The following is a 27,469-nucleotide window of genomic DNA, read 5'->3' on the forward strand; positions in this document are numbered from 1 at the left end:
TGGCACCCGCTGAAACTATAGGCCCACGAAGGGTTCTTGCTCTGATCACTGTACAAGTTTTAGAGCAGCTCGACTGAGCAGGAAATCTGGGTGCTCTCAGCGAAGCGTGGGACTGGAAACTTTGCGTCCTCTTGTACAAAAGCAATTGATGGATTCAGAACTAAAATAGAAACAACTCTTCCCACTGAATTGAATAAAGGCACCGCTGGGATTCGAACCCAGGATCTCCTGTTTACTAGACAGGCGCTTTAACCAACTAAGCCACGGCGCCGAGGGCGCTGCGAAGTCTTCTGTGGGGACATACACAGATATATTGCCAGAAGTCTGGCCACAACTTTATGGAATATTCTAAAACGAATTTTGACAAATCATTGTGTTCCACGTCATACATCCATGCAAGAGCTTCCGCCGATATTGAAAGATGTAAATCAAATATGTCAAATCTAGTTAAATGTGCGTGGTTGGGAGTCCACTCCGGAGGGTTTCTGTGGTGCCGACCGGATCAATCAATAGGAATGACCTAGAACAGCAGGTGGTTAGAGCTCGGCAAATGTAAAAAGGAAACACGCGTAGTCGGCAGGATTCGAACCTGCGCGGGGAGACCCCAATGGATTTCTAGTCCATCGCCTTAACCACTCGGCCACGACTACACAGCGACTACGCCTTCGTTTTCTTCCTATGCCTTTCTTAGTCCTTAAGCTTCGCAAACCCGCCCCGTTTCAGTTTCGCGCTTTCGCGGCTAGGAGACCATCTGGTGAAAACATCGTAGGACAGAATCATAAACTTCCTGCTCGCAACCCCGCCTCACCTTCCGAAGATCCTTGTCCTGAGATCTTACCCACTTTCCCACCCGCCTACAACTCACTCCCAGGGAAGTGCAGACGCGGAAGTCACCAGAGAATGCTCCTGCTACCCCAAACCAGGCAGAGACCTTCACGCCTCGGGGCGAGCCAACAACTCAAGGCTGATAATTTGAAAAACTGTGGGTTTACCGTCTGTGACTGGGTACATAACTTGCTCCGGGGAGAATCTTCCGGGAAACAATATGGGGTGGGAGTAATAATAAAAGTTTCCGTGGCCCGTACGGGGATCGAACCCGCGACCTTGGCGTTATTAGCACCACGCTCTAACCAACTGAGCTAACCGGCCAACTACAAAAACACATCAGCCTCGACTCTCCACATATGTATTTCTAGATTGTAGCGCTGACTATTGACAGTTAAAGGTTTGACCCAAAGACTTCCTAGGAGATCCCTGTTTGTCAGGAAGGAGTGGGCTCTTGTACAATGCTTGGAGGTGTGGCTAGGCTCTACTCCACCTAGCAGGAAGCTCCCAAGAAAAGAAATGGTAGAACACCTGCCAAACGCACGAGCATCCCCAAATAATTGCTCCTGCAAGCCCTACGTCCGGAGGTTCTGACTAGGAACTCCTGCTGGTCTTACCATGTTGATCAAGGTTCTGCCTTAGGCCTGGCCCTTGGGAAACTCACAGCACTGGCCCCTTGACTGCTGTTCCACGGTAGACTCCTCCCACACCTAATGTTTGGTGCTTCCCTCTCCCCATAACCACCCTGTACTTTCCAACAACTCCAGGCTTGACTTCTTCCTGGGCCCAACTTGGCTGACTGAGACGATCATAGCGGTGTTATCTACCCCTGCACCCCACTCCCCAATTTACTCCCTTTAGGACCTGACTTTGGTGGACCAGAAGCTTTTCTCCAAACCACTTTTGGCACTGATGGCGAACAAGGGCCAAAATAATGGTTACAGATATAATAGCTGCCTAGAGGTCATGAAGCCTGGGACCCAGATGAGCACAAGTGAGAAAGACCACCAGAACTTTATTGCAGACCAAGAGGACTGTCAGGAGCACCCCCTCAAGGGGCAAGTTCCTGCCACAAAGACAGAACCCAAGTACTCAGGGCCACCTGTGAGCACAGGTGCCTTGACCCCAATTAGAGAGGAAACAGCCACAGAGCTGTGATTTGTTCTTTTTCACAGGACAGACACTGGAGAAATAAAAGTAGGGTAGCAGTTTCTGAATCTAGGGACTTGGGGTCTGGGTTCAATCACAAAAAAGGTAAGGGCCATGATGTGGGGGGAAGAGCTGGAGCCCAGACCTCAGGGTTTCCAGCAGGACAGGAAGAACTTTTAGGCCACTGCAGCTGGGGTTAGCAGGAGGAAACCAAGGCCCCTAGGTCACTGGGGTGCTGGGGCTCCTGGAGAGAGAGGCATGAGAGTCGGATCCTGGGATGCACACGAGTCAGGAAAGGGAGCTCCCCACACTGGAATCGGTGGAGCCGAGGAGGTTCTGAGGTGGGAAGAGAGGAAAATACACACCCTCTGCCCACCATTCTCCCCAGCCAATCCCTCCCCCTTCCTCTCGGGACTCATTTGTCCACACCCCCGCCCTTCCACCCTCACCTGACGGGATGATCTTGGAGGGTTTCCTCTCAAGCTCAAAAGAAAGCACAACAGGGCGGAGGACAGAGGCACTGGCACAGAGCGTCCAGAGGAAGAGGGCCAAGGGCTCATCAGTCTTGGCTGAGGACTAGAAAGAGAAACTCAGGACTCATCAAAACTCAAACTTGTAACCCTTTCTACCAACCCTCCAGGAATTTGGGTATCCGCGCCCCCGCCTCCCAACCCCATCTCACCTCGAGTTGGGCTCCAGGTCCTGTAAATTGCAAAGCCACTTTCCCTGGCCCTTGGACAAACTCTAGGAGGGAGGCCCACTCACTAGGACACAGCCCCAGTGCTGCTGCCACTTGATGATTTCTACAGGTCACCACAGCTTCGGCAGTCCCATCCTCCACCAGGAGCCTGGGGGGGGGCAGGGGAGGGGAAGAGGAGAGGAAATAGAAACTCGCACAGCAAACCCAGGTCACCTGCACCCAACATGAGTCCCTCTCCACCTCTTCCAATCGTTAGCTCACTTTGCCCTCATTTGTTCATTCAAAAATATTTATTAAGCAATTCTCGCAAGCCAGGAAAGATTCCAGCACAGGGACGGCAGACAGAGTCATGTATTGGGGTAAGTACACAGGGTGCTCTGCTCTCACCTGATGCTGGCCTGGCTTATAGGTGTCTGAATGGAGCAAGTGGGGTTCTGACGAGTACACCTTCCCTGTCATGAAGAAAGTGGTTGGGAAAGCCCCTCGGTCCCATCATATCCCTCTGGAACCCTGCACCCAGCTTGGCCTATTCCCTCCCTCTCATACCTGGAGGCAGAGGCTGGTACAGTGAGCACACACCCAGAGGAGCTGAAGGCTGAAGACAGAAACGACATGGCAAGAGGCAGTGGCCCGGAATGGGGCCTTGTCACCTTGGAGAAGTTCAGCCAGGTAGATGTGGGGCAGGGGAGCACTAAAGAGAGACAGGGGCGGGTCAGGAAACAGCCAACGGGGTTCCAACAGCAGGGTGTGTCTGGAAGGACTCAGCAGACACAGGGGTGGGGACAACACTGCCTTCTGTGCTCTTCTAGAAGCCCCGTGGCCATTTTTATTCTTTTGCTTTTCAGGGCCTCACCTGTGACACATGGAAGTTCCCAGGCTAGTGGAGGAACCGGAGCCGCAGCTGCCAGCCTATGCCAGAGCAACACCAGATCTGAGCCACATCTGTGACCTACACCACAGCTCAAGGCAACACTGGATCCTTAACCCACTGAGTGAGGCCAGGGATCAAACCTCTATCCTCGTGGATAGTAGCCAGTTTGTTATGACTGAGCCACAGTGGGAACTCCCCCATTTTTTATCCTTTTTTTTTTTTTTTTTTTTTTTTGCCATTTCTTCGGCTGCTCCAGTGGCATATGGAGGTTCCCAGGCTAGGGGTCCAATTGGAGCTGTAGCTGCCGGTCTACCCCAGAGCCATAGCAACGCAAGATCCGAACCTCATCTGCAACCTGCACCACAGCTCACAGTAATGCCAGATCGTTAACCCACTGAGCAAGGCCAGGGATCGAACCCGCAACCTCATGGTTCCTAGTCGGATTCATTAACCACTGCACCATGATGGGAACTCCCCCACTTTTATTCTTGATCTCTGATCATCAGTAGTTATTTCCCAGGTTTGAATAATCAAGATAACCAACAAAAATTCTTGTATTTTGGACTGAAAAGCCGTTAAGACACTAGAACACTAAATCTTTCTGGGTAAAAGTAGGTATTGGACATTTTGTATCTGAAGCAGAGGAAATCCTTGACTCAACACATTTTCCTAGGATTGGAGAAGTCTGTCATTATGGCAGAAAATCCTAAGCCAGGAACAAATGTGGGATGCAGATGCAAGGCTGTGACTTTGGGGATCTGGGTCTGGGCCACTGACCTGATTGTGGTATCCGGGGGAAAACTCAGGACCTGCACATAAGTAGACGACCGGAAACAACAGTAAACATTTCGGGATCTGTAGGTGGAGGAAGCGTGGTGAGGAGAGAGAAGTCAGCTTGAGGTAGGAGCTGGGACTGTATCACAGGGCAGGCCACTCCCCTGAGGGACGTGGCCTGACTCTGGCTCTACTGGAAGAGAGGGAAGAATAAGGGGAGGACTGGTGGGGAACAGCTCGTGGGGGTGGGGAACATAAAGGCCAGAGAAACACATCAAACGTAACACCAAAGAGACGGTATCACTGCCGCACACGGAGGTGCCAGCATTCACAAGGACCACCTCTGAAGGAAGGGAGGCAAGGCCATCTACACGGATCTGCACCTGGAAACCCGTTTCTCTAACTGGCTAAAGTAGACCCGGGCTCCTGGAAGAAGTCCTAGGGGAGGAGGCAAGTGTGGGTCTTCGATATAAATGTCCAAGTGAGGGGGGAACTCGCAGTCAGCAGTCTCCAGGGCTACAGTGAGCTTCGCACACCGTCTCACAGCCCCAGTGCTCCCTGCAGAGGAAAGGGGGGGGGGGGTCAGGGATGTCCTTCAGGACCACAAGGTCCCACCAGTCTCTTTCAGACCTTTCCCCAAAGAAGGTGTCATTACCAGGCCGCATCCGGAGATGTGACAAAATCTCAGCTGAGAAAGACACCAATGAATCCGTGAAGCTGCAGAGTGAGAAATACAGTGAGAATGGAGTCAGACCCAAGGACACAGAGGAGTTACACTGTCTGCTGGAACATTCTCTATGAGGTCCTGGAAAGCCTAGCCCTCTGTCAAATCACACACTAAAAATAACAGGGCTCATGGGAAAAACCAGACTGTGGCAGATGACTCGAAACGTACACGGCGGAGTTCCCGTCGTGGCGCAGTGGTTAACGAATCCGACTAGGAACCATGAGGTTGCGGGTTGGGTCCCTGCCCTTTCTCAGTGGGTTAACGATCCGGCGTTGCCGTGAGCTGTGGTGTAGGTCGCAGACGCCGCTCCGATCCCGCATTGCTGTGGCTCTGGTGTAGGCCGGTGGCTACAGCTCCGATTCGACCCCTAGCCTGGGAACCTCCATATGCTGCGGGAGCGGCCCAAGAAATAGCAACAACAACAACAACAGCAAAAAGACAAAAAAAAAAAAAAAAAAAAGAACCCTACATGGCTTTGTGCCAGAAGCCTCATCAAGAAGCCCAGCAGAGGTCAATCCCTACTTGTATTTACACCTAGAATCTCAGTCAGTCCATCATTCATAGCTTTATCTGCTGGACCCAGGCTCCCCTCTTCAAATCACATGCTCCCCTCTTCAAATTATAAGTCCTTGAAAACTTTTCACTTCAAATGGAGACTGGTTTTGTAACAACTACACATGTAATCAATGGGGTGTTTGTTTACACAGGGAAGTGTCTCTGCAGCTTCTTCATCTGCACTGCAGCTACCCCGGAAAAGCCTACACAAGGAAAGCACAGCTGTTCTGAAGCCACAAGTCAGCCACTTCTTGCACCAAAGGAAGGCCCTTCTTTATAGACTTTCAATTTCTGTCCTTATGTCTTTGTTGTTGTTTGTTTCTTATATTTCCTTTTATTACTAAGGCTCTTCCTGAATTGTGAGAAAGCCTACTCATGATCACTTCAAAACAGTAACATGCTGGGGAAAAAATTAGGTATGAAACACTTGCACTTTACACTGAGGTTGTTCCTCTAGGAGCTAAATCACATCCAAGAAACACTGTAGCAGAGAATGGACTGTTCTCAGAGGAAAAGAGCAGCCAAGTCAGCTGGAGAAACTGGGGGACATTTACCTGTCACTGAGCAGGTCGGTCAGGGAGGACTCGGGCAGCGCCCTGTGGGTACCCAGCACCTCTGGGACGTCCTGGGAGCTCTCAAGTTCCAGGGTCCACTCATCCTGGACAGTGAGGCAGGATGCACAGCCAGCTAGCTCCAGGGGTCGCTGCGATATGCAGGGTGAATCACCCCCTTTGAACAGCGCTGGTGTCTGCCAGGAAATAGGAAGAACAGATTACCTTGAGGTGCCCCGGTCTGAAGAGGTTTATGACGTCCTGCAACCCAATGCTGTTTCTCTCTGGAGCCTGGCGAAGGAAGTGATCCAGACACAGAAAGGTCTTCTATTTGAAGAGTTAGATCCACCCTCCTTCTAGGAGACCTAGAACTTCCGCTCCAGACCCTGAGCCAAAAAAAGCTTTCTGGGAAGGATATGGTGAAGGAGGGCACTCACGGGAGGGCCGGAGGCCACGAGTCGGTACACTCGTCCTGGGTGCAAGAACTCAAACCAGCGGACTGAGGAGCCGAGGAAGATGAGGAGAACCTGAGGGGGAGGTCAGGGTTCCTCAGACGGGAGCTGAGGCCCAGGAGGTCAGGCCCCAGGCCCCAGCCAGTTTACCTTCTGCTCTGAGTTTTCATCTTCTGTGGCCTCGGGTGGGCCCCATCCAGTCCCCTCCTTCCTCTGGGTGCCCCCAAGCCAGCTCCCCAATACATGGAAACCGAGGGTGGGCATGGCCACCTTCGAACTGGCTCCCGGGGGGGCACAAAAGTTCCTCTTCATCAGTGCCTCCTTGTGGGACAGCAGGAACAGCCGGCTCTGTCCTAAGTGGGGACCCTCCGAGGGGGAGGGCTCTGTCTGAGGTGCTGCTGAGGAGCTGGCCGAGTGAAGGAGGGGTCTAGGCACGGTCAGGATCAGAGCGTCAGCTAGGAGGAACTGGACATAGACTCTGTTGGGAGACAGGAATGCTTCTTAGTGATGTAGCCACGGGGTGTCGTGAGCCCCAGCACTCCACCACCTGCGCTGGGCCTGTCCCTGTGCCCTTCCCCTCAGAGACTCAGAGGACAGACGCCACCCAAAGGACCAACCTGGCCTCCTGCTTCTGGATGAAGCCTGTCATGCCCAGCTCCTTCCAGGAAGGGAAGTTGCTTCTGACATTCCTTTCTATGACCAACTGGAACCTCTCTACCCGCACCAGACAGCCTGGAGGAAGAAAATTTTCTATTGTGGCAAGAATGGAGGACTAGGGGATGGGGAGTGAAGCAGGCCACCAGGGAGGTCTCACTGTCCCACCCAGGCCAGGGCTGCTCCCCTACACATGCGAAGGCCCAGGCCTGAGCCCCACCTTGGAGGAGCAATACTTCTAAGGAAGAAACTATCCCGTCTACACGTACAGTCCTCCCCTGGCTCCCGAGGCTGAGAGACCTTGATTCAACTTTCTCACAAATCCCTAAAACACCTTTCCCCTGCAGAGTTTGACATCTGAGAAACTTTCCCCTGCAGGGTTTCTTTGCCTACAAACTTCAGCAAGCCCAAATAAGACCATTACGCTTCCAAACTAAGAATGGAAGAAGTGGAAGTTGTCAACCTGGTGTGTCTGTTAAGAGCTATGGAGGGAGAAGTGAATGTTGGGAATTGTAGTTCCAGCTGGGAACACTTTTCTCCTTCACACCACCAATACTGGCCTCCTAAACCTCTCCCCAAACTTGTGGTCAGCATAAGCCATTCCAGCATCCTAGTAAATCCCAGAGGGCACTTTCTCCAAGCCCTCCGTTCTGAGAACCTCTACCCCACCACCATCTTCTCTCCACCTCTGAACTCCAAACCTATGAGCCCAGGGTCAGTGAGGGGTTGTGAGGGCTTGGCCAGGAGTAGGCAGTGGAGGAAACCAGTCCGGTCTTGAAGTCGAAGATAACCTTTACGAGATGAAGGCACCAGGACCCCAAGGAGAACCTGTAAGGAGATGAGGTCCAAGGCAACAAGTTTCATTAAACAAACAGACTGAAGGGAGTTCCCGTCGGGGTGCAGCGGAAACAAATCTGACTGGGAACCATGAGGTTGCCAGTTCGATCCCTGGCCTCACTCAGTGGGTTGAGGATCTGGCGTTGCCGTGAGCTGTGGTGTAGGTCGCAGATTTGGCTTGGATTTGGCATTGCTGTGGCTATGGCATAGGCCGGCGGCTACAGCTTGGTTTCCACCCCTAGGCTGGGAACCCCCATATCCGAGGATGCAGCCCTAAAAAGACAAAAGATAAAAAAAAAAAAAAAGACTGAACATCTACCACGTGCCAGGTGCTGCGTTAACTGTTAGAGCTACAACGTGAACCAAAAACAAATGGTCTCTGACCTCAAAGAATTTATACTGAAGTGGGGAAGGCAGATGTGAACACACACACACACACTTAGTAGCCAGAGAGAAAACGTGCAAAATGGAGGTTAAAGCTAGGAGACCATGGAGGACCTCCCGGGACATGACAAGGAGTTTGGGTTTGATTTTACATGCACTAGGAGAGATAAAAGACGGATTTAAATTAAGAGTGTAGTAGTCCACGTTACATTTTAACCCACCCCTTCCTAGCTGCTGCTGGAAGGATGAATTCCAAGGAGCCAAGAAGAGATGGAGCAGTTTAGTTAGAAGGCTAGTGCACCCACAATGACAAGAAAGGACAAAAAAAAAAAAAAAAAGGAGTTCAGTCGTGGCTCAGTGGTTATTGAATCTGACTAGGAACCAGGAGGTTGCGGGTTTGATCCCTGGCCTCGCCCAGTGGGTTAAGGGTCTGGCATTGCTGTGAGCTGTGGTGTAGGTCGCAGACGCGGCTCGGATTCCACATTGCTGTGGCTCTGGCATAGGCCGGCGGCTACAGCTCTGATTAGACCCCTAGCCTGGGAGCATATGCCGCGGGTATGGCCCTATAAAAGACAAAAAAAAAGGACTATGGCAGTCGTAGTGAAAATTGCAAAAAGAGGATCCCCCGCCCGCAAGCCCTGAGTGCTGGAGCCCCACTTACCGGGGCCGGGTGGAAGGCAGAGGGCAGCAGACAGAGCCAGGACCAGGCCAGGCGCTGATTAAGTTGGTAACTCGGCAGGTGAGAGGCCTCTGGGAGGGGCAGGAGGGTCTTCGGGTTAAAAGAGGCCCAGGCCTTGCACTTCCCTTCCTCTTTCAGGGCGGCCAGCGTAGGGAAAGAGCAGGGGGTCTGCAGCTGAGCGTACTGTGAGAGAGGAGAGAGATGAGACTACACATCCCCTGTGCCCCGTGTCCCCCTTTCCCCACATCCTCACACCTTCTGGAGTGGACAGTGATGTGGCTCTTCGAGGATCTCGCTGTGTGTATTCCGACGGGGGAATGTAGGTGGGACAAGAACTTCCAAGGTCGGGGCCAGGATCTGCAGTCCCAGACTGGGGTTCCCGGGAGAGGAATGCTGCAGGAACTGGTGGTGTCTCAGCACGTGGGGACATAGCCTTGGCCAAGGAGAGAGGCTAAGTCACTTCCTGCAAAGACCCTGGGGGATCTGGCTTCCTTGACGAGGAAGTGTCCCACTCCTGCCTCCTCCTCAGCCCAGACCCTTGTCCTCCTCACTTGCAGGCCAGGTCCGTCAGGGCTGTGGTGGCCCACAGGTAGAGGGGAAGTCCTAACTGATGCTCCCACACCAGCTGCTCATACAGGGAGGCCCCCTGGGCTCGGTGGGAAGACTGAGTCTCAGGCATCTGACAGGAGAAACGCCTGAGCAGAACAGCGCCACGGAGGCAGGAGGCTAGCACCGGCCTTCTCAGCCCCCCGCCCAGTGACTGCAGGAGGTGAACATCCTGAAGCTGGGGAGACAGAAAAAGTGAAAAAGCAGCTCAATGACTTAGGCGGACTTAAATGCAGTTTTCCGCTGCCTGGGGCCAGGCAGGAAACAATTTCTCCTTTGTCTTGCTTTCCATCACAACCCACTTCCCAGAGGAAGGCCTTCATCTCCCAGGAGCCTCACTCGGTCCTGTGAGGCAGGGGGCTCCTCACCAGGTTACCTGAGATGGTCCTGACTCTACACCCATGCTTCAGTTCCAGCATCTCCTCCAGTTAGAAGGCCCTTCTGGAAAGGAGATATTCCGGGCCCAACAACTCCCAGAGCCCCAAACTCTACTTCTTCCTGATCTGAAGCTCTTTTTGTCTGTGCCTGCAGCATGTAGAAGTTCCCAGACCTGGGATGGAACCCCAGCCACAGCAGTGACAATGCCAAATTCTTGTTTTGTTTTGTTTGTTTTTTGTCTTTTTGACATTTCTTGGGCCACTCCCACGGCATATGGCGGTTCCCAGGTTAGGGGTCCAATCAGAGCCGTAGCTGCTGGCCTATGCCAGAGACACAGCAACGCTGGATCCGAGCAGCGTCTGCAACCTACACCACAGCTCACAACAACGCCGAATCCTTAACCCACTGAACAAGGCCAGGGATTGAACCTGCAACCTCATGGTTCCTAGTCGGATTCATTAACCACTGAGCCACGACGGGAACTCTGACAATGTTAAATTCTTAACAACTAAGCCATCAGGAAACGTTACATCTTTTTTTTTTTTTTTTTTTTTTTGTCTTTTTGTCCTTTTAGGGCCACACCCACAGCATATGGAGGTTCCCAGGCTAGGGGTCGAATCGGAGCTGTATGCCAGAACCACAGCAACGCCAGATCCGAACTGCTTCTTCAACCTACACCACAGCTCACAGCAACGCCGGATCCTTAACCCACTGAGTGGGGGGAGGGATCGAACCCTCAACCTCACAGTTCCTAGTTAGATTAGCTTCCATTGCACCACAGGAAAAAAAGAAAAAAATAATTTTATTGTAGAGGTGTTAACCTGCTACAAAAAAAGACCAGCCCATAATGGCAGGAGAAGTTACCAAAAGGGCCCTTTTTTTTTTCATCTTAGGGCCGCACTCACGGCATATGGAGGTTCCCAGGCAAGGGGTCAAATAGGAGCTGTAGCTGCTGACCTACACCACAGCCACAGCAATGCAGGATCCAAACCATCTCTGCGACCTACACCACAGCTCAGGGCAACACCAGATCCTTAATCCACTGAGCAAGGTCAGGGATTGAACCTGCGTCCTCATGGATACTTGTCAGATTCATTAACTGCTGAGCCATGACAGGAACTCCTACCAAAAGGGTCTCTTGTGGTCAACAGCCCTGACCTCTCACATACCTCCAGACAAACTCCTCGACGCATGACCCGCCTGAGGCCATGGGATTGCTGGTAGGCAAGGCAGAGTCCCAGCTGCCCGTCCAGCTCGTAGAAGCCCGCGGGCTGGTTCAGCACACCAGTGACCTTTCCCTGCAAAGAAGCCAAAGGGCCAATTGATACCTACTCCCTTCCTCTTTGGAGACCCACATTTCCTGCCCTCAAGCTCAAGGGTCTCTCCCTCATGCTCACCGTGTATGATAAGAGTCTGGAGTCCCGGACAAGACCTTCTGGACCCTTTTTGTCTTGGGGGTTGCTGGGCATGGGGAGTGGCTGGGGGTCAGCCTCCACAGGGGGTCCATCCAGCCCCAGTTCTAGTTCTTGCACACACTCTGGTTTCAGTGGCAGCAGCTGGGAGGAGGGGCTGGTCATCCAAATCAAGTAACGGTGACCATGGAGCTTGGACACTCGCAGCTCTGTCAGCACATAGGCCCTTCCAGGCCAAAGGGCTCGGTGCCATACCAGCTGGGCAGGGACCTGGCTTGTGCGGAGGCAGGCAACATGGTACATGAGAAGCTTCCCATGATGCTGCCCCTCTGTCAGAGTCCCTCCCCATCATGACTCGACCTCAAAGACCTGCTCCCCAAGAGCCTCCCCTTGCCTCTTTATCCTCCCCATTCGCCAGTTAAATCTCAGGATCTCTCCCCTCTCATAGGATATGGCAAATATTTCCTAATCCCTCCCCCAAGACATAAACCATCCATCCCTAAACCTTCCTCCAAAATATATAAATATTCTTTCCAGAAAATTCTGCCCTTTTTGTATTTCCCCTATCTCACCTCATACAAATCCACCATACAGACAACTTGCACTTATACACACAGTATACATATGTACATGGAATGCACATGTACACGCTATATATACATGTACACAGTATATGTGTACACAGTGTATACATATGTACACGGTATATATATGTACGTGGTATACACAGGTACACGGTATATATGTGTACATGGTATGTATCCAGTATTGGGACAGATGTTAAGGGAAATATCAGATTGATCTCTCTTCTCCAACATATTTCAACCACTAGGAAACACAGACACCAAGTATTAACATGGAACCATATATGATCAAGTGGCAAACACTCTGGGTAAGGTGCCGCGAAAGAAAGAGAAGGTAAGGAGGGCTGGAATGATCAGGAAGGCCAAGTGAAAGAAGTGGACCTTGCCAGGGTCCTAGAGGCCATCTCTGAAATCAGTGAAGTGGTGAGGAGAGAAAAGGGTGATTCAAGCAGGAGGCAAAACATAGAAGTGTTACAACTCAGGAGTTCCCTTTGTAGAGCAACGGAAATAAATCCGACTAGTATCCATGAGGATGCAGTTTCGATCCCTGGCCTCAAGCAGTGAGTCGGGGATCCGGCGTTGCCGTGAGCTGTGGTGTAGGTCACAGATGTGGCTCAGATCCCAAGTTGCTCTGGCTACGGTGTAAGCTGACAGCTGTAGCTCCGATTAGACCCCTAACCTTGGAATTTCTTTTTTTTCTTCTTTTCTTTTCTTTTTTGCATTTTAGGGCCATACCCAAAGCATATGGAGGTTTCCAGGCTAGGGGTCAAATTGGAGCTACAGCTGGCAGCTATGCCACAGCCATAGCAACACAGGATCTGAGCCACATCTTCGACCTACACCACAGCTCATGGCAACGCTGGATCCCCGACCCACTGAGTGAGGCCAGGGCTCAAACCTGCATCCTCATGGTTCCTAGTCAGATTCGTTTCTGCTGCACCACTACGGGAACCCCAAACCTGGAAATTTCCATATGCCGAGGGTGCAGCCCTAAAAATCAAAAAAAAGAAAAGAGGAGTTCCCGTTGTGGCGCAGTGGTTAACGAATCCGACTAGGAACCATGAGGTTTCGGGTTCGGTCCCTGCCCTTGCTCAGTGGGTTAACGATCTGGCGTTGCCGTGAGCTGTGGTGTAGGTTGCAGACGCGGCTCGGATCTTGCGTTGCTATGGCTCTGGGGTAGGCCGGCAGCTACAGCTCCGATTCGACCCCTAGCCTGGGAACCTCCATATGCCTCTCGAGCGGCCCAAGAAATGGCAAAAAGACAAAAAAAAAAAAAAAAAAGAAAAGAAAAGTCAGAACTCAGAATGAGCAAGGCAAGGAAAACTGGCCAGGACGGAGGAGGAACATTCTTGGAAGTTTCTGAAGACAAGACGGAAGAGTTTAAGGTGAGGAAAAAACCAGAAATAACATGCTGAAGACTTTCTAATCTGTTGGAAAGTGAGACACATCCAAATAGGAAAATAAAAATAAACAGCAGAGGGGGTCATATGGACTGAAGAAGGGTGCTCACTGAAGAATTTAAGCACAAGGAAAAAAGTTACAAAGATAAGACCATTAATAAACATAACAGTTTTCAAGGGCGTGCTCCTCAATGCATAACAGAGCACCACTGCCATTCTCAGGGGCTTCAAAACACACTACCTCTGGATACCTGAACTTCAGAGTCTCCTGTGCTCAGTTTCAGAGACCCCCATTCCTACTCTAAATTCAGCTGAGTACCACCGATCGACCTCAGACATCACAACCTATCATAAAGCAATGCTAAGACCTCACTTACGCTTACTGCTTACGCAAAATAAGCAGTTAACAATGATTTGACTGAACACATGAATGAATGAATACTGGGGCTTCTGCCCTCCCCCGTTCCCCTTGTGCTCATCAGACTTCCTCTAACCTCCTACCAGGATCTCCCAATATTGCAGCCACTTCTCCTTTATTCAGACATTAAGGTCCTTCCCTTCCTCTGTCCATATACCAGGATCTTAACACCTATCCCCCAAATACTGCCATTTTTGCCCAACTTTCACCCAAATCTACTACATTTCAGCCCTCTGTTTCCTTAACTCTTCTTCTAAGGCAGAGTCCACTGAGGAAGACAGACCCATGCCACCCCAGGACCAAACACTGATGCCAACCCTCTCCAGCTGGCTCTCCATCACTCCTTAGCGATCTCTCATCCTCAGCTGCCTAGCACAGAAGTTACCATGACATTTATTCCTCTTTTCAGAGACCAGTCTTTTTTTTTTTCTGGGCATAACCTCGGCATGAGGAGGCTCCTGGGATCAGGGAACACACCCGTGGACAGTGCAGTAACCTGAGCCATAGCAGTGGCAACACCAGATCCTTAACCTGCTGAGCCACCAAAGAACTCCCAAGGTAGAGTCTTTCAAGAGAGGACTTCACTTGGAGTTCCCGTCGTAGCCCGGTGGAAACGAATCTGACTAGGAACCATAAGGTTGTGGGTCCCATTCCTGGCCTTGCTCAGAGGGTTAAAGATCCGGTGTTGCTGTGTGGTGTGGTGTAGATCACAGACACGGCTAGGATCCTGCGTTGCTGTGGCTGTGGTGTAGGCCAGCAGCTGTCACTAGCCTGGGAACCTCCATATGCCATGGGTACAGCCCTTAAAAAAAAAAAAGAGAGAGAGAGAGATGGCCTCACTCCTCTATCACAGAAGAGATTCACTGGGGTCATCTAAAGTGACAATATGGAGTGCCCATCATGGCTCAGGGGTAACAAACCCAACTAGGACTGAGGAGACCAGTTTGATCCTTGGCCTCCATGCCCCCGGTCAGTGGATCTGGGACCTTGTGTTGCCATGAGCTGCAGACGCAGCTTGGATCTGGTGTTGCTGTGGCTGTGGTATTGGCCGGCAGTTACAGCTCCAATTTGACCCCTAGTCTGGGAACTTCTATACACCACAGGTGGTCCTAAAAAGACAAAGTGACAATATGTCTCCAATATATCTCTTTATCTGCCTATAAACATATCAAGATCACTCTACCTTGACCTCCCAGGTTTATTCCAAAGTCTCCCTCCACACCCCAAAGTGCCTCATACATGTATATGTCTCTCAAATTGGAACTGCCAGCCTACACCACAGCCACAGCAATGGAGGATCCAAGCGGAATCTGTGACCTACACCACAGCTTGTGGCAATACCATATCCTTAACCTACTGAGTGAGGCCAGGGATTGAACCCGCATCCTCATGGATACTAGTCAGCTTCTCAACTTACTGAGCCACAATTGGAATTCCCACCCCAGCACTTATGATCCTGAACTGTCATCACTGACTCACTTATCCAGCTGAGAGCTTCCAGAGGACAAGAGCCATTATCTTATTCAATTTTGTGCTTCTGAATTGACCTAGTTGCTGAGCATATAGGACACACTCACTAAAGATGATTCTCCAGTCCCAGAAATCCTTCTCTCTCTTCTAGTGATTCAAATCCTTCAAGAACAGGACTTCCCGTGTGGCTCACAACAAATCCTTCAAGAACCAGATGGAGTCTAAACTACCTCATTAGGCTTCCCACCACTTGCTGTAGCAGTTACAACTATACCACACATCTTGGAACTTACACACTGTTTTTGTATTATTCTCTGCCTTTTTTACAATTCAATGTGATACAGAATCTACAATATTTAAGTTTATAAACTACCCAAAGGGCTTACCATACCTCCCCTGCGGAAATTCAAGTGCATTTCAGAGATTTCTCCATTGACATTAAAAAAAAAAAAAATGAATGAGCCAGCACTACCATGCATAAGATTTGAAATTTGGGCAGCTTCTAAGCATTTTTAGCTTCTTTATACTCTAATCATTGTTACTCTAGCTCATAACACATAGACATAGGTAAGAATTCTTACAGTGTTAATAAACTTCATAGTTTCCTTTTTTTTTTTTTTTTTGTCTTTTTTGTCATTTGTTGTTGTTATTGTTGCTATTTCTTGGGCCGCTCCGGCGGCATATGGAGGTTCCCAGGCTAGGGGTCCAATCGGAGCTGTAGCCACCAGCCTACGCCAGAGCCACAGCAACATGGGATCCGAGCCGCGTCTGCAACCTACACCACAGCTCACGGCAACGTCGGATCGTTAACCCACTGAGCAAGGGCAGGGACTGAACCCGCAACCTCATGGTTCCTAGTCAGATTCGTTAACCACTGCGCCACGACGGGAACTCCAGTTTCCTTTTTTGATATGCATGTTGGAGAGACTTTTCATCCTTCGAATGCTTTTGAAACATTATTCAAAAAAATGGTATAAATCATGTAACAATAATCAGTGTAAAAATAAATGACTTTAAAATCATACCAGATGATGTAAAGAAGACAGCCACATCGTGGCTCAGTGGAAACGAATCTGACCAGTATCCATGAGGACACAGGTTCCATCCCTGGCCTCGCTCAGTGGGTTAGGGATCCGGTGTTGCCATGAGCTGTGGTGTAGCCCGCAGATGCCGCCTGGATCTGGCGTTGCTGTGACTGTGGTGTAGGCCAGCGGCTGCAGCTCCGATTCAACCCCTAGCTTGGGAATTTCCATATGCCTCGGGTGTGGCCCTAAAAGGCAAAAAAAAAAAAAGACCAAGTGTTTTAAAAAGTACATACATCCCATGTTAAATGCTTTCCTCGGTCATTCTTCCAATGCAGTAGGGGGAAAAATAAGTGATTCTGGTAGTTTTTCAAAATGGGACCCAAGATACAAAGATTGTCTCCTGGACTAAGCTGCATAGCAGGAAGGTCTACTCCCCACCTCCCAGACGTAGGGAGGCGTCACCTGGACTCTTCCCTCAACGGCGCGGTTCCAGAAACAACTCTCCCCAGCTGTCCTCCCTTCCTGCATTGTTTCTCCTACAATGTTATCTTTCCTCGCAAGAGTTCGTGTAGCCCTCCCACACCTCTACACCCCTGCATGGACCCTAATCCTCACCTGCACGATGACAGGCACACAGCTGTCACCTGGGGATGACCCACCCAGAGACAGGACAAAGTAAGCTTGCTTTCGACTTTTCACCAGAGCACTCAATCGAACCAGCTTCCCAGCAAGGTTTGGCTGCACACTTCTGAGCTTGCTTCTAAAAAAGGTAAAGAGAGGAGAGGAAGAAGTCATTTTTATTTTCCTTTCTCGTTTTTATTTTTGGCCCCATCCGTGGCATGGGGAAGTTCCCTTGCCAGAGATCAAACCCATGCTGCAGTTGCAGCCTGTACCAGCTGCAGCAACACAGGATCCTTAACCTGCTGTGCCACAAGGCAACTCCCTACTTCTCTTCTCCTTACAAACGCCTTTCCTTCCACTATAGTCTAGAGTGACGTAAAACTTCCATAGCCCAAAGCCGTTACTCTAACCTCCTTCGAACTCTATCTGCCCTTACAGAAGGCACACTTCCCTGAAAGAATCCTGCACCTAATTTTCTGAGAGGCCTCATCATTCCCCTTATTTGGACCATTCCATCTTTATTACTCTCAACACCTTTTCTCCCCTCCTTCCACTGACGCATCATGTTCCAGTTTCACAATGCCCCCTCCTCCCCTGCATGGAAGACTTACCTGTGCCTGAGCAGGCGGGAGGCTGTCTCTGGGTAGAGAACAGGGATGGGGGTGAGAGGGCCAGGACTGATGGTCAAGGGAAACACTGGCACAGGGACACCCCAGAGCTCCAGGTGCCCTTCTCCTGAGGGCTTCACTGTAGCAGGGAGGTAGCTCCAACTGGGGAATATAAAGAGATGGCCCAACCAAGAAAGGTCCAGATCTATGAGCTAGAAAATACCAAGGGCAAGGATTAATCAGGACTCTAGCATCCAATCCACCCTCCTCCGTCTTTGTTCCCTCAGAGACTTAATTGCCTTGCTCCCTAGAAACCACTCTTGTTAGCATCTGAGACATCTGATGGCCCCTTCCTACTCACCTCACAGCCCAGGGTACCAGTGTTATCTCTTATATAGAGGCTTCCACTCCTGGCCTCTTGTTCCAAGTCCCCTGATAGATCTGTTAATGTCCCTAAAAGTAGCAGGCGCTCCCGGGGCAAGGGGACCCCACGTGGTCCAGCCTCTTCGGCCCAAGTCTGGTACTCAGTACTGCTCCAGGACAAGTGGCTGCAGCATGGGAGATGCTGGTGGGTCCTGAGGTCCTTTACTGAGACAAAGCTGCAGAGTGAAGGGAACAGAGGTTCTGTAAAGCCAGGTCCAAGCTTAGGAATTTATCCTCAACCCCAACAAATCCCCCAAGATCCTCAGGAAAGGTCAATGGGGAACATGGACTAAGAGAGGAGTCTGTCGGATGGATTAAAGGAGAAAAAGAATCTGACTAGGAACCATGAGGTTGCGGGTTCGATCCCTGGCCTTGTTCGGTGGGTTAAGGATCCGGTGTTGCTGTGAGCTGTGGTGTAGGTGTGGTGTAGGTCGCAGATGAGGCTGGGATCCCACATTGCTGTGACTCTGGCATAGGCTGGCGGCTGCAGCTCTGATTAGACCCCTAGCCTGGGAACCTCCATATGCCATGGGAGCAGCCCTAGAAAAGGCAAAAAGACCAAAAAAAAAAAAAAAAAAAGGAGAAAAAGTTGGGAGTGAGGGCTTAAGGAAATGAGGATGGACGGGGTCTAGGTGCAAAGATTCAGCAGTACCTAGGGAAAGCATGGAAGAAAATTTGTGCTGAATGCCATGGTGAACAAGACCATGGCACAGAGAGAGCCCAGAGGACTGGAGTAGGAATGTAGAAGCAGCCTGAGGAGATGAGCATGTGTGGAAAACATTTTAGAGATAATGCAAACTGCTCCCTTGACAGCATCTCAGCTCCAAGCTCCCCAGAGGACTCCAGTGGGGGCACTAAGGCCCCTGCCTAACGGCTCAACCTTACTAGCCCTTCTAAACTAGATTTCTTGTAGACAACATCACAATACTAGAGGATGGCTGCAAAGCTGAGGCTAAGGTTTGAGTTGGTATCAAGAATTCCTCGGCCTCCGCAAAAAAAAAAAAAAAAAAAAAAAAAACCAAGGAGAAAAACGGAGTTCCCGTCATGGCGCAGTGGTTAACGAATCCGACTAGGAACCATGAGGTTGCGGGTTCGGTCCCTGCCCTTGCTCAGTGGGTTGACGATCTGGCGTTGCCGTGAGCTGTGGTGTAGGCTGCAGATGCGGCTCGGATCCAGCGTTGCTGTGGCTCTGGCGTAGGCTGGTGGCTGCAGCTCCGATTCGACCCCTAGCCTGGGAACCTCCATATGCCGAGGGAGCAGCCCAAAAAATAGCAAAAAGACAAAAACAAAACAAAACAAAACAAAACAAAAAAAAAACAAAGTGGGTAGTTCCCCAGTGGCTTAACAGGTTAAGGATCTGGTGTTGTCACTGCTGTTGTTCGGCCTGCTGCTGTGGTATGGGTTTGATCCCTGGCTCCAGAATTTCTACATGCTGCAGGTGCAGCCAAAAAGAAAGAGAACGGGAGTTCCCATCATGGCGCAATGGAAACGAATACAGCTATGAACCATGAGGTTGTGGGTTTGAGCCCCGGCCTTGCTCAGTGGGTTAAGGACTCAGTGTAGCCGTGAGCTGTGGTGTAGGTCGCAGACGCAGCTTGGATCCTGCGTTGCTGTGGTTGTGGCGTAGGCCAGCAGCTACAGCTCCGAGTGGACCCCCTAGCCTGGGAACCTCCATGTGCCATGGGTGCGACTCTGAAAAAGACAAAAATAAATAAATAAATAAACTTAAAAAAAAAAAAAAGGCAAAGACAGAAACTAACTTGCCTTGAGCCCCTGTGATGCACATACTATACTGGGTCCATTCACACTCAATATTGCATTGAATCTTTACCAAAAACCCCTGTAAACACCACCAACGAGGGAATTTAGAGAGGTTCAAATACACAGTGGTGCAGGTGGCAAAGCAAGCACATCTCATTCAAAAGTCCATATTCTTTTTTTTTTTTTAGGTCCACACCTGCAGCATATGGAAGTTCCCAGGCTATGGATGGAATCAGAGCTGCAGCTGCTAGCCAGCACCACAGCCACAGCAATGCAGGATCCGAGCCCCATCTGTGACCTACACCATAGCTCACAGCAATGCCAGATCCCCAACCCACTGAACAAGACCTGGGATCGAACCCTCATCCTCATGGATACTAGTTGGATTCATTTCCGCTGTGTCACAATGGGAACTCCCAAAAGCCCATCTTCTTTCTGTCTTTCCCTACTTCTCTAAAAGTCTAGGAAAAAACAATGGGAGAAAATTGTTCCTTTACCCTAGGCACCCTCAGGACAGAAAACAGTAAGGATAAGGGTCCTTTTCCTCAGATTCTTCAAGGTCTGGGTCAGAAAACTGAAGGTGTTAAGCTCCAATCTTTTGCACTGGTCATTGCCCCCCAACTTTCAAGGCCCACCAGAGTATCTGGCACCCAGCAGGCACTCGATGAAGGGAAATGGAAAAACGAATAAAATATTTATGTCTGTCAATTTCTGTTTTATCCTCATCCACCATCTTTATGGACTCTTCATTTCTACATATTATACTATCTACTCCACATTTATCTTTTTTTTTTTTTGGCTGTGCCTGTGGCATTCAGAAGGTCTGGGACCAGGACTGAATGCATGCTGCAGCAGCAATTCGCACTACAGCGGAGACAACGCTGATTTCTTTTTTTTTCTTTTTTTTTTTTGTCTTTTTTTTGCTATTTCTTTGGGCCGCTCCCACGGCACATGGAGGTTCCCAGGCTAGGGGTCGAATCGGAGCTGTAGCCGCCGGCCTACGCCAGAGCCACAGCAATGTGGGATCCGAGCCGCGTCTGCAACCTACACCACAGCTCACGGAAAACGCCGGATCCTTTAACCCACTGAGCAAGGCCAGGGACCGAACCCGCAACCTCAGGGTTCCTAGTCGGATTCATTAACCACTGCGCCACAACAGGAACTCCAACGCTGATTTCTTAACCTGCTGAGCTATCACAGAATTCCCCGTTCTACAACTATCTCTCTCTCTTTTTTTTTTTTTTTTTTGCTTTTTAGGGCCACACCCATGGTATATGGAAGTTTCCAGGCTAGGGGTCGATTTGGAACTACAGCTGCCGGCCAAAGCCACAGCCACAGCAATGCCATATCCGAGCCACATATATGACCTACAGCACAGCTCATGGTAACGCTAAATCCTTAACACACTGAGGAGGCCAGGAATCGAACCTGAGTCCTCAGGGATGCTACTCAGGTTTGTTATCGATGAACCACGAAAGGAACTCCTCTACACTTATCCTGAAGAACAACAAAAAGCTTAAGAAGGTTCTGAATTTCCTAAAAACAGATGATTTACCAATTTTCAATTACTGTTCTCGATTTTTCTCTTTTTTTTCCTTTTCCTTTTCTTTTTTTTTTTTTTAGGGCCGCACCCTCGGCATACGGAGGTTCCCAGGCTAGGGGTTGAATCAGAGCTGTAGCCACTGGCCTACGGCACAGCCACAGCAACTCGGATCTGAGCAGCATCTTCAACCTACACCACAGCTCACAGCAACGTCGGATCCTTAACCCTTTGAGGAGGCCATGGATCGAACCCGAGTCCTCAGGGATGCTAGTAGGGTTCATTAACCACTGAGCCACGACTTGAACTCCTTTTCGATTTTCAACTATTCTTGGGAAATAACAAACAAAGCTATGAGTTCCCTTGTGGCACAGTGGGAAGGATCTGGTGTTGTTACCTAAGTGGCTTGGGTGGCTGCTATAGCGTGGGTTTAATCTCTGACCCAGGAATTTCGACATGCCACAGGTACTGCCAAAAAAACAAAGCTAAAGAGATTTCTGCCTTTTTATTTTTTAAAGGATAATGATATGTATACTCACAAAAAATCATGGAGCAGTTAAAATAAATGAGCTAGAGTTATAATTGTGAATAAATCTCAGAAGCATAATGTTAAGCACAAAAAGCAACCTGCAGAGGATCTGTGAGGTATGTAACATTTATACAAAATCTAAATGTGTGCAAAACTACTGTACATTGCTTAGGAACAGAAGCATGTATAAAAAACCATAAAGGTAGTCACAAGGATGATACACCTCACATTAAGGATAGTGGTTACTTCTAAGAGGAGATAAACAGGTTTCTTTTCACAGGACTTTTCAGAGTCTTTAACATGTTAACTTGAGCCTCACATGTCTCCTAGGGAAGGTTATCATATCCAATGTCTCTCAAACTTAATTGGCCATGGAACCCTTTTCTTTTGGTATAAGAGGCTAGAATGGTTTAGGAAATGCTAATGAAGTGTTAAAAAAACAAACAAAAAACAAGGGAGTTCCCACTGTGGCACAGTGGGTTAAGAATCCAACTGCAGCAGCTCAAGTTGCTGCTGAGGCATAGGTTAGATCCCCCGGCCAGCACAGTGGATTAAAGGATCCAGTGTTGGAGTTCCCGTCGTGACTCAGTGGTTAACAAAGCTGATTAGCATCCATGAGCATATGGGTTCAATCCCTGGCCCCACTCAGTGGGTTAAGGATCTGGCGTTGCCGTGACCTGTGGGGTAGGTCGAAGACATGGCTCAGATCCCAGGTTCCTGTGGCTGTGGTGTAGGCCAGAGGCTACACCTCCAATTAGACCCCTAGCCTGTGAACCTCCATATGCTGCAGATGTGGCCCTAAAAAGACAAAAAAAAAAAAAAAAAAAAAAACAACAGAAAAGGATCCAGTGTTGCCACAGCTGTAATGTAGGTCACAGCTGTAGCGTGGATTCAATTGCCGGCCCAGGAACTTCCATATGCCTCAGGTGTGGCCACAAAACAAAACAAAAACAAATAACTGCACTTGGTCTGTATCTTAGTTTCCTAATGCACAAAATGAACTAATATCAAACTCTCTCCCCACTTTGAGGGTTTTCCCCTCATATTTTCTATCTTCTCACACAAAGCCACGCCCCTCTTCCCTATAAACTTGACTTGAACCAATTAAAGAGAACTGCAGGAAAAAGAAAGCAGCTTGATGGATAGTGGGAAAGATTGGCAGAAGGGGGTTTTGTTTAGACCACTTTTCCTCCCCTTAGCACGTTTCCCCTCACTCATCTCATTTTCCACTTTTTATTTTTTGTTAATGTTTTCAGCTGGGCCTGCAGCAGATGGAAGTTCCCTAGTCCACAACTGAACTCGAGCCACAGCAGCGACAATGCCAGATCCTTAACCCAATGGAGCACAAGGGAACTCGTCATTTCCCCCTTTTCAAACAGGTCCTTCTTTTCCAATCCCAAATTTAACTTTCCCCTGAACCCCATCTCCCCTTACCTGTAGCTGAGGGGCAGTGTAAAACCCTGGTTCCTTCCCTGGGATGACCAGATAGTCTTCACATGGTCAATGACCAACTGAGTCAACTGGATATTAGGCTCCTTGCCAGGTGGGCACAGCGTCTCTTGGATGAAGGCCCGGGCAGACTCAAGCCAGGCTTGCTCCTCCTGAGAAAAGTGAAGTTACTTGAAATACCTTCCTGACCATCCTGTTCACCAAGGAAATTTGGGGAAGAATAAAGGAACAGATTTTTCAAAAAAATCAAGAGGGAATGTAAATGAAGATGAAAAGTAAAGGAGTTTGAGTTCCCTTGAGACTCAGAGGGTTGCAGATCCCACGTTATCACTGCTGCAGCTCTGCCTACAGCTGTGGTGTGGGTTCAATTTCTGGTCCGGGAACTTCCATATGACGCAGGTGCAGCCAAAAAAAAAAAAAAAAAAAAGGAATTTAGAGCTTGGTCTTAGCTCAGCCAATCAACTTAAGACAACTGGCCATCCAACTTTGGTCTTGACTCTTTCTTTTACAAAGATGTACCAATCCTTAAAGTGCTCAATTAGAAAGAGCATTTTTTGTGAACCCTTCCCTGAGCATCCCAGGCAGAATGCTGCTCCCTCCTTGGAGCTCCCATGGTACTGTACACACACCTCTACTGAGACAGCGGTATTCCATTTTACATGGGGTCTGATTCTAAAGCTAGCAAAGTCACCCTTGAGGAAGTCCCCCTGTGGCACAGTGCGTTAAGGATCTGGCATTGCCACAGCTGTGGTGCAGGTCATAATTGAGGTGTGGGTTTGATCCCTGGCCCAGAAACTTCCACAAGCTGCACGTATGATCAAAAAAAAAAAAAAAAAAAAAATTCACCCTTGAAAAAAAATCCTTTAAATTGCTCTTAAAAAACAGTCCACAATCCTGTACACTAATATGTACATGGAAAAGTGCCTAATAATAGACATTACATAAAAGTATTTTCCTCGTGGAGTTCCCATTGTGGCTCAGTGGTAAAGAACCTGACTAGTATCCATGAGGATGTGGGTTCAATCCCTGACCTCCCTCAGTGGGTTAAGGATCCAGCATTGCCATGAGCTATGGTGTAGGTCACAGATGCGACTTGGATTCCGAGTTGCTGTGGCTGTGGTGTAGGCCAGCAGCTGTAGCTGATTCATCCCCCCTAGCCTGGGAACTTCTATGTGTCGAGGGTGTGGTCCTAAAAAGCAAAAAAAAAAAAGACCTAGACAGAGAATAATTTTTAATCATCCTCCCTCCTTTTCAGTGAAGTGCATACACCTGAGTTCTGATAAGCTAAATATACATAAGATGCAATCCCACTGGAATTGTTTCCTGTTCTTTCTTTGTAGTTAGGATGTGGGCTTAAAAAAAAACTCTAGGGAAGGAAACTAGCTTGGCCCACTCCCAGTGCTGGGCAAGTTTATTTTAAAATTGCAACAGGAGTTTCCATCGTGGCTCGGTGCTTAACGGATGCGACTAGAAACCATGAGGTTTCAGGTTCGATCCCTGGCCTCGCTCAGCGGGTTAAGGACTTGGCGTTGCCGTGAGCTGTGGTGTAGGTTGCAGACGCGGCTCAGATCCCGCGTTGCTGTGGCTCTGGCGTAGGCCGGTGGCTACGGCTCCGATTCGACCCCTAGCCTGGGAACCTCCATATGCCTCAGGAGTGGCTCAAGAAAAGACAAAAAATAAAATAAAATAGCAACAGAGTCCAATTATACTTAGGGGTAGGTAGGACCTTTTCCTCCTTGATCCCCAGTGATAATTCTAAACCATTATAGCTCTATCCCTGTTCCTCCAGTGCTCCTCTCTTTAGCCTTTGGTCACTCCTCCACATTCAGTTAACCTTTAGCAACTCAAAAAGAGCTTGAGGGAGTTCCCGTTTCAGTTCAGTGGAAACAAACCCAACTAGTATACATGACGACGCAGGTTCCATCCCTGGCCTCGCTCAGTGGGTTAAGAATCCAGCGTTGCTCTGAGCTGTGGTGTAGGTCACAGACGCACTTCGGACTTGGCGAGGCTGGAGCCAGCAGCCTTAGCTCCCATTTGACCCCTAGCCTGGGAACTTCCATATGCTGCAGGTGCAGCCCTAAAAAGACAAAACAGAAAAGTGCTTGAAAAACTAGTGTTCGAAGTCTAGATGACTTCAGTGTCCTTGTCGATAGTCCTATCACTGATCTTCATCCACCTCAAACACTCTCTTCATGGTCAGGGTTGTCAAAAACCTGCCCAGGTGGAGTTCCCGTTGTGGTGCAATGGAAATGAATCTGACTAGGAGCCATGAGGTTGCGGGTTTGATCCCTGACCTCACTCAGTGGGTTAAGGGTCTGGCATTGCCATGAACTGTGGTGTAGGCCACAGATGCAGCTCGGACCCTGCGTGGCTGTGGCATAGGCCAGCAGCTGTAGTTCCGATTTGACCTCTAGCCTGGGAACCTCCATATGCAACGGGGGCGGCCCTAAAAAGAAAAAAAACAAAAAACAAAAAACCACCACCCTGGACGAGGTAATCACTTAGAATTGCCCACCAACATAATCAAAGCTTGATTCCCACACTTTTTGTCTTCCTCTCTGGGTCTTCTCTTTCGCTACTATTCTTGAGGACCTGTCCATTGGCACACTGAATATCAGTTCTCAACGTGGTATCACTGCCTTAAACTCACCAAAGTTTTGTTAAAATGCAGCTGATTTTTAGGTGATCCCATCTATTGAATCAGAATCCAGGCCCAGGCGTTAAGGGGTGGGTGGGAGTTGGTGCCAGAGTGCATACTGAACTTGGATCTTGTAGGAAAAGGATGAAGCTAAAGAGGACATCCACATTTCAGGGTAGCACAATTTGGTTGAGGATACTATTTGCTAAGTTAATGAACATTAGAAGAGGGGTAGATTTTGTGAAAAGTTCAGTATTGGGCCTGTGTGGTGCCTGTAGGTTAGCTAGGTGGAGAATCTGATAGGCAGATGGATCTAACTAGAGCTCAGGAGAGCCTCTCAGCTAAAGTAGAGATTTAGGAAAAATCAGCCTCACTGGCTCTTAAAACCAACTAGAGGGATGGGGTTGAAAAGAAAGTGTACAGTGTTCTCAAACTTCAGCCTATACTCAGTATTAATCCGCAGACTTTACTTAATTTCGATTCCATCTCCTAATTATCTTTTTACTCTGTCCTCACCTCTGGAACCTCAACGTTGCTGCCATGGTCGGGGTCAGTATCACCTCTTATCAAATTTAAAACCACGGCCTTTTCTAACGGACTCTCTAGTCCACTCGCTACATTGCTACCTCAGGAAATGAAAACAAATCTCATCCAATCACTCTTCTGCTTAAAACCCTTCAATTAATTCCCAATTATCCTCAGCTGAAGTCACGACGTACCTAGACTTACAAGATACATGACTGTCATTTCCAGGGGGAAAAATAAAAAAAAGAGAGACCGTCAGTCAGCTCTGCCACCTCCACCATCATCCAGTTGACCTTTTTCAGTTTTTCAAAGACACGTTCTCTATCTCTTGCCTTTGAACATGTTTTTGCCCTGGCCTTGAAACTTCTTTTACAGCCTTTTTTTCTCTCTCTCGCTTTGCTGGCTCCTGCACGCACTTGGAGCCTCAGAAGCTTTTCGGGATTATCGGTCACCCTTCCCCTACAGCTGCGTCAGGGATCTCCCCCAGGAACTCAAAGCGCCACAGTTTGCCGTTAGTCTGCTCCTGGCTTTCTCCTGGGCTTGAAGCCCAACCAGTGGGCAGAGACCTGTTTAGGGTTCACAGCCGCCGCCGCAGGCGTCTCGGACTGAAAACATTCGCAGAATCAGTGGGAGGGGCGGCACGAACCGCCTCACAGACCCCCTCACCCGGCCGCAGCCGGCGAAGCCAGAGAGGCAAAGAGGCGAGATGCGGGTTGTACGAGAAGAAAGAAAAGCTGGGACAGACAAGATAAAAAGGGACGAGGGAACGGGACGGTGAGGAGAACTCACGCAGCCAGGCGCCTCAGGCCGGCAGGCCGCCATGACACGCCCGAGATCCCGCCTCCGAAAAGCGCGCCCAGAGCTTGGGGAGGGCTGGGACGTGACGTCATCGGCGGGCGCGTCGCTGGCTCCACCTCCGACTCC

At 49.5% G+C, this 27,469-nt stretch overlaps 1 protein-coding gene, 1 long non-coding RNA gene and 3 other non-coding genes across 30 annotated transcripts in view; 1 reads left to right on the forward strand and 4 right to left on the reverse strand.

Moving 5' to 3' along the window:
• Positions 1–197: 197 nt before the first annotated feature.
• TRNAT-AGU (transfer RNA threonine (anticodon AGU)) lies at positions 198–271 on the reverse strand. The gene has a single exon. It is a non-coding gene; the product is annotated as a tRNA-Thr (tRNA).
• A 297-nt stretch (positions 272–568) lies between these two features.
• Positions 569–650, reverse strand: TRNAS-AGA (transfer RNA serine (anticodon AGA)). Its single transcript has one exon. It is a non-coding gene; the product is annotated as a tRNA-Ser (tRNA).
• Positions 651–1,075: 425 nt separating this feature from the next.
• TRNAI-AAU (transfer RNA isoleucine (anticodon AAU)) lies at positions 1,076–1,149 on the reverse strand. The gene has a single exon. It is a non-coding gene; the product is annotated as a tRNA-Ile (tRNA).
• A 671-nt stretch (positions 1,150–1,820) lies between these two features.
• Positions 1,821–27,452, reverse strand: CTC1 (CST telomere replication complex component 1). Of its 26 annotated transcripts, none has more exons than XM_084986085.1 (24): positions 27,335–27,395; positions 26,033–26,170; positions 23,368–23,534; positions 18,042–18,279; positions 17,684–17,892; positions 17,067–17,211; positions 11,540–11,824; positions 11,312–11,440; positions 9,710–9,942; positions 9,414–9,591; positions 9,141–9,341; positions 7,960–8,086; positions 7,222–7,336; positions 6,755–7,082; positions 6,590–6,679; positions 6,156–6,349; positions 4,975–5,036; positions 4,703–4,877; positions 4,323–4,400; positions 3,221–3,365; positions 3,062–3,126; positions 2,657–2,822; positions 2,424–2,550; positions 1,821–2,310 (listed from the first exon to the last, which is right to left on the reverse strand). In XM_084986085.1, exons 2-24 carry the CDS (start codon positions 26,072–26,074, stop codon positions 2,171–2,173), a joined length of 3,639 nt encoding a protein of 1,212 aa, XP_084842211.1. In that variant the 5' UTR covers positions 26,075–26,170; positions 27,335–27,395; the 3' UTR covers positions 1,821–2,170. The 26 variants fall into 26 exon arrangements, 22 of the variants coding, with proteins under 22 accessions (XP_084842211.1, XP_084842225.1, XP_084842212.1 ...); XM_084986099.1 differs by having other exon boundaries at positions 11,540–11,828; XM_084986086.1 differs by having other exon boundaries at positions 26,740–27,395.
• LOC146398395 (uncharacterized) overlaps positions 15,600–27,469 on the forward strand; it is a 228,987-nt gene continuing 217,117 nt past the window's right edge. The window contains exon 1 of the long non-coding RNA XR_014821865.1: positions 15,600–15,645. This is a non-coding gene — a long non-coding RNA (uncharacterized LOC146398395). The remainder of the gene's footprint in view (positions 15,646–27,469) is intronic.

Source organism: Sus scrofa, chromosome 12 (genome assembly GCF_054392235.1).
Source record: "Sus scrofa isolate SSC_HxYL_T2T_F1_AM1 chromosome 12, Sscrofa_HxYL_maternal_Yorkshire_Landrace_v2.0, whole genome shotgun sequence".
NCBI classification, from domain to species: Eukaryota; Metazoa; Chordata; class Mammalia; order Artiodactyla; family Suidae; genus Sus; species Sus scrofa.

Bases quoted from the DNA above. Each gene is read 5' to 3' on its own strand.
- CTC1 (XM_084986085.1), bottom strand. From the start codon at position 26,074: ATGGGATCACCTAAAAATCAGCTGCATTTTAACAAAACTTTG. The intron at 7,083-7,221 runs GTTGGTCCTTTG...GTCTCCCAACAG, and splicing joins ATCCAGAAGCAGGAGGCCAG to AGTCTATGTCCAGTTCCTCC. The intron at 2,311-2,423 runs GTGAGGGTGGAA...TTCCCACCTCAG, and splicing joins CTCCAAGATCATCCCGTCAG to AACCTCCTCGGCTCCACCGA.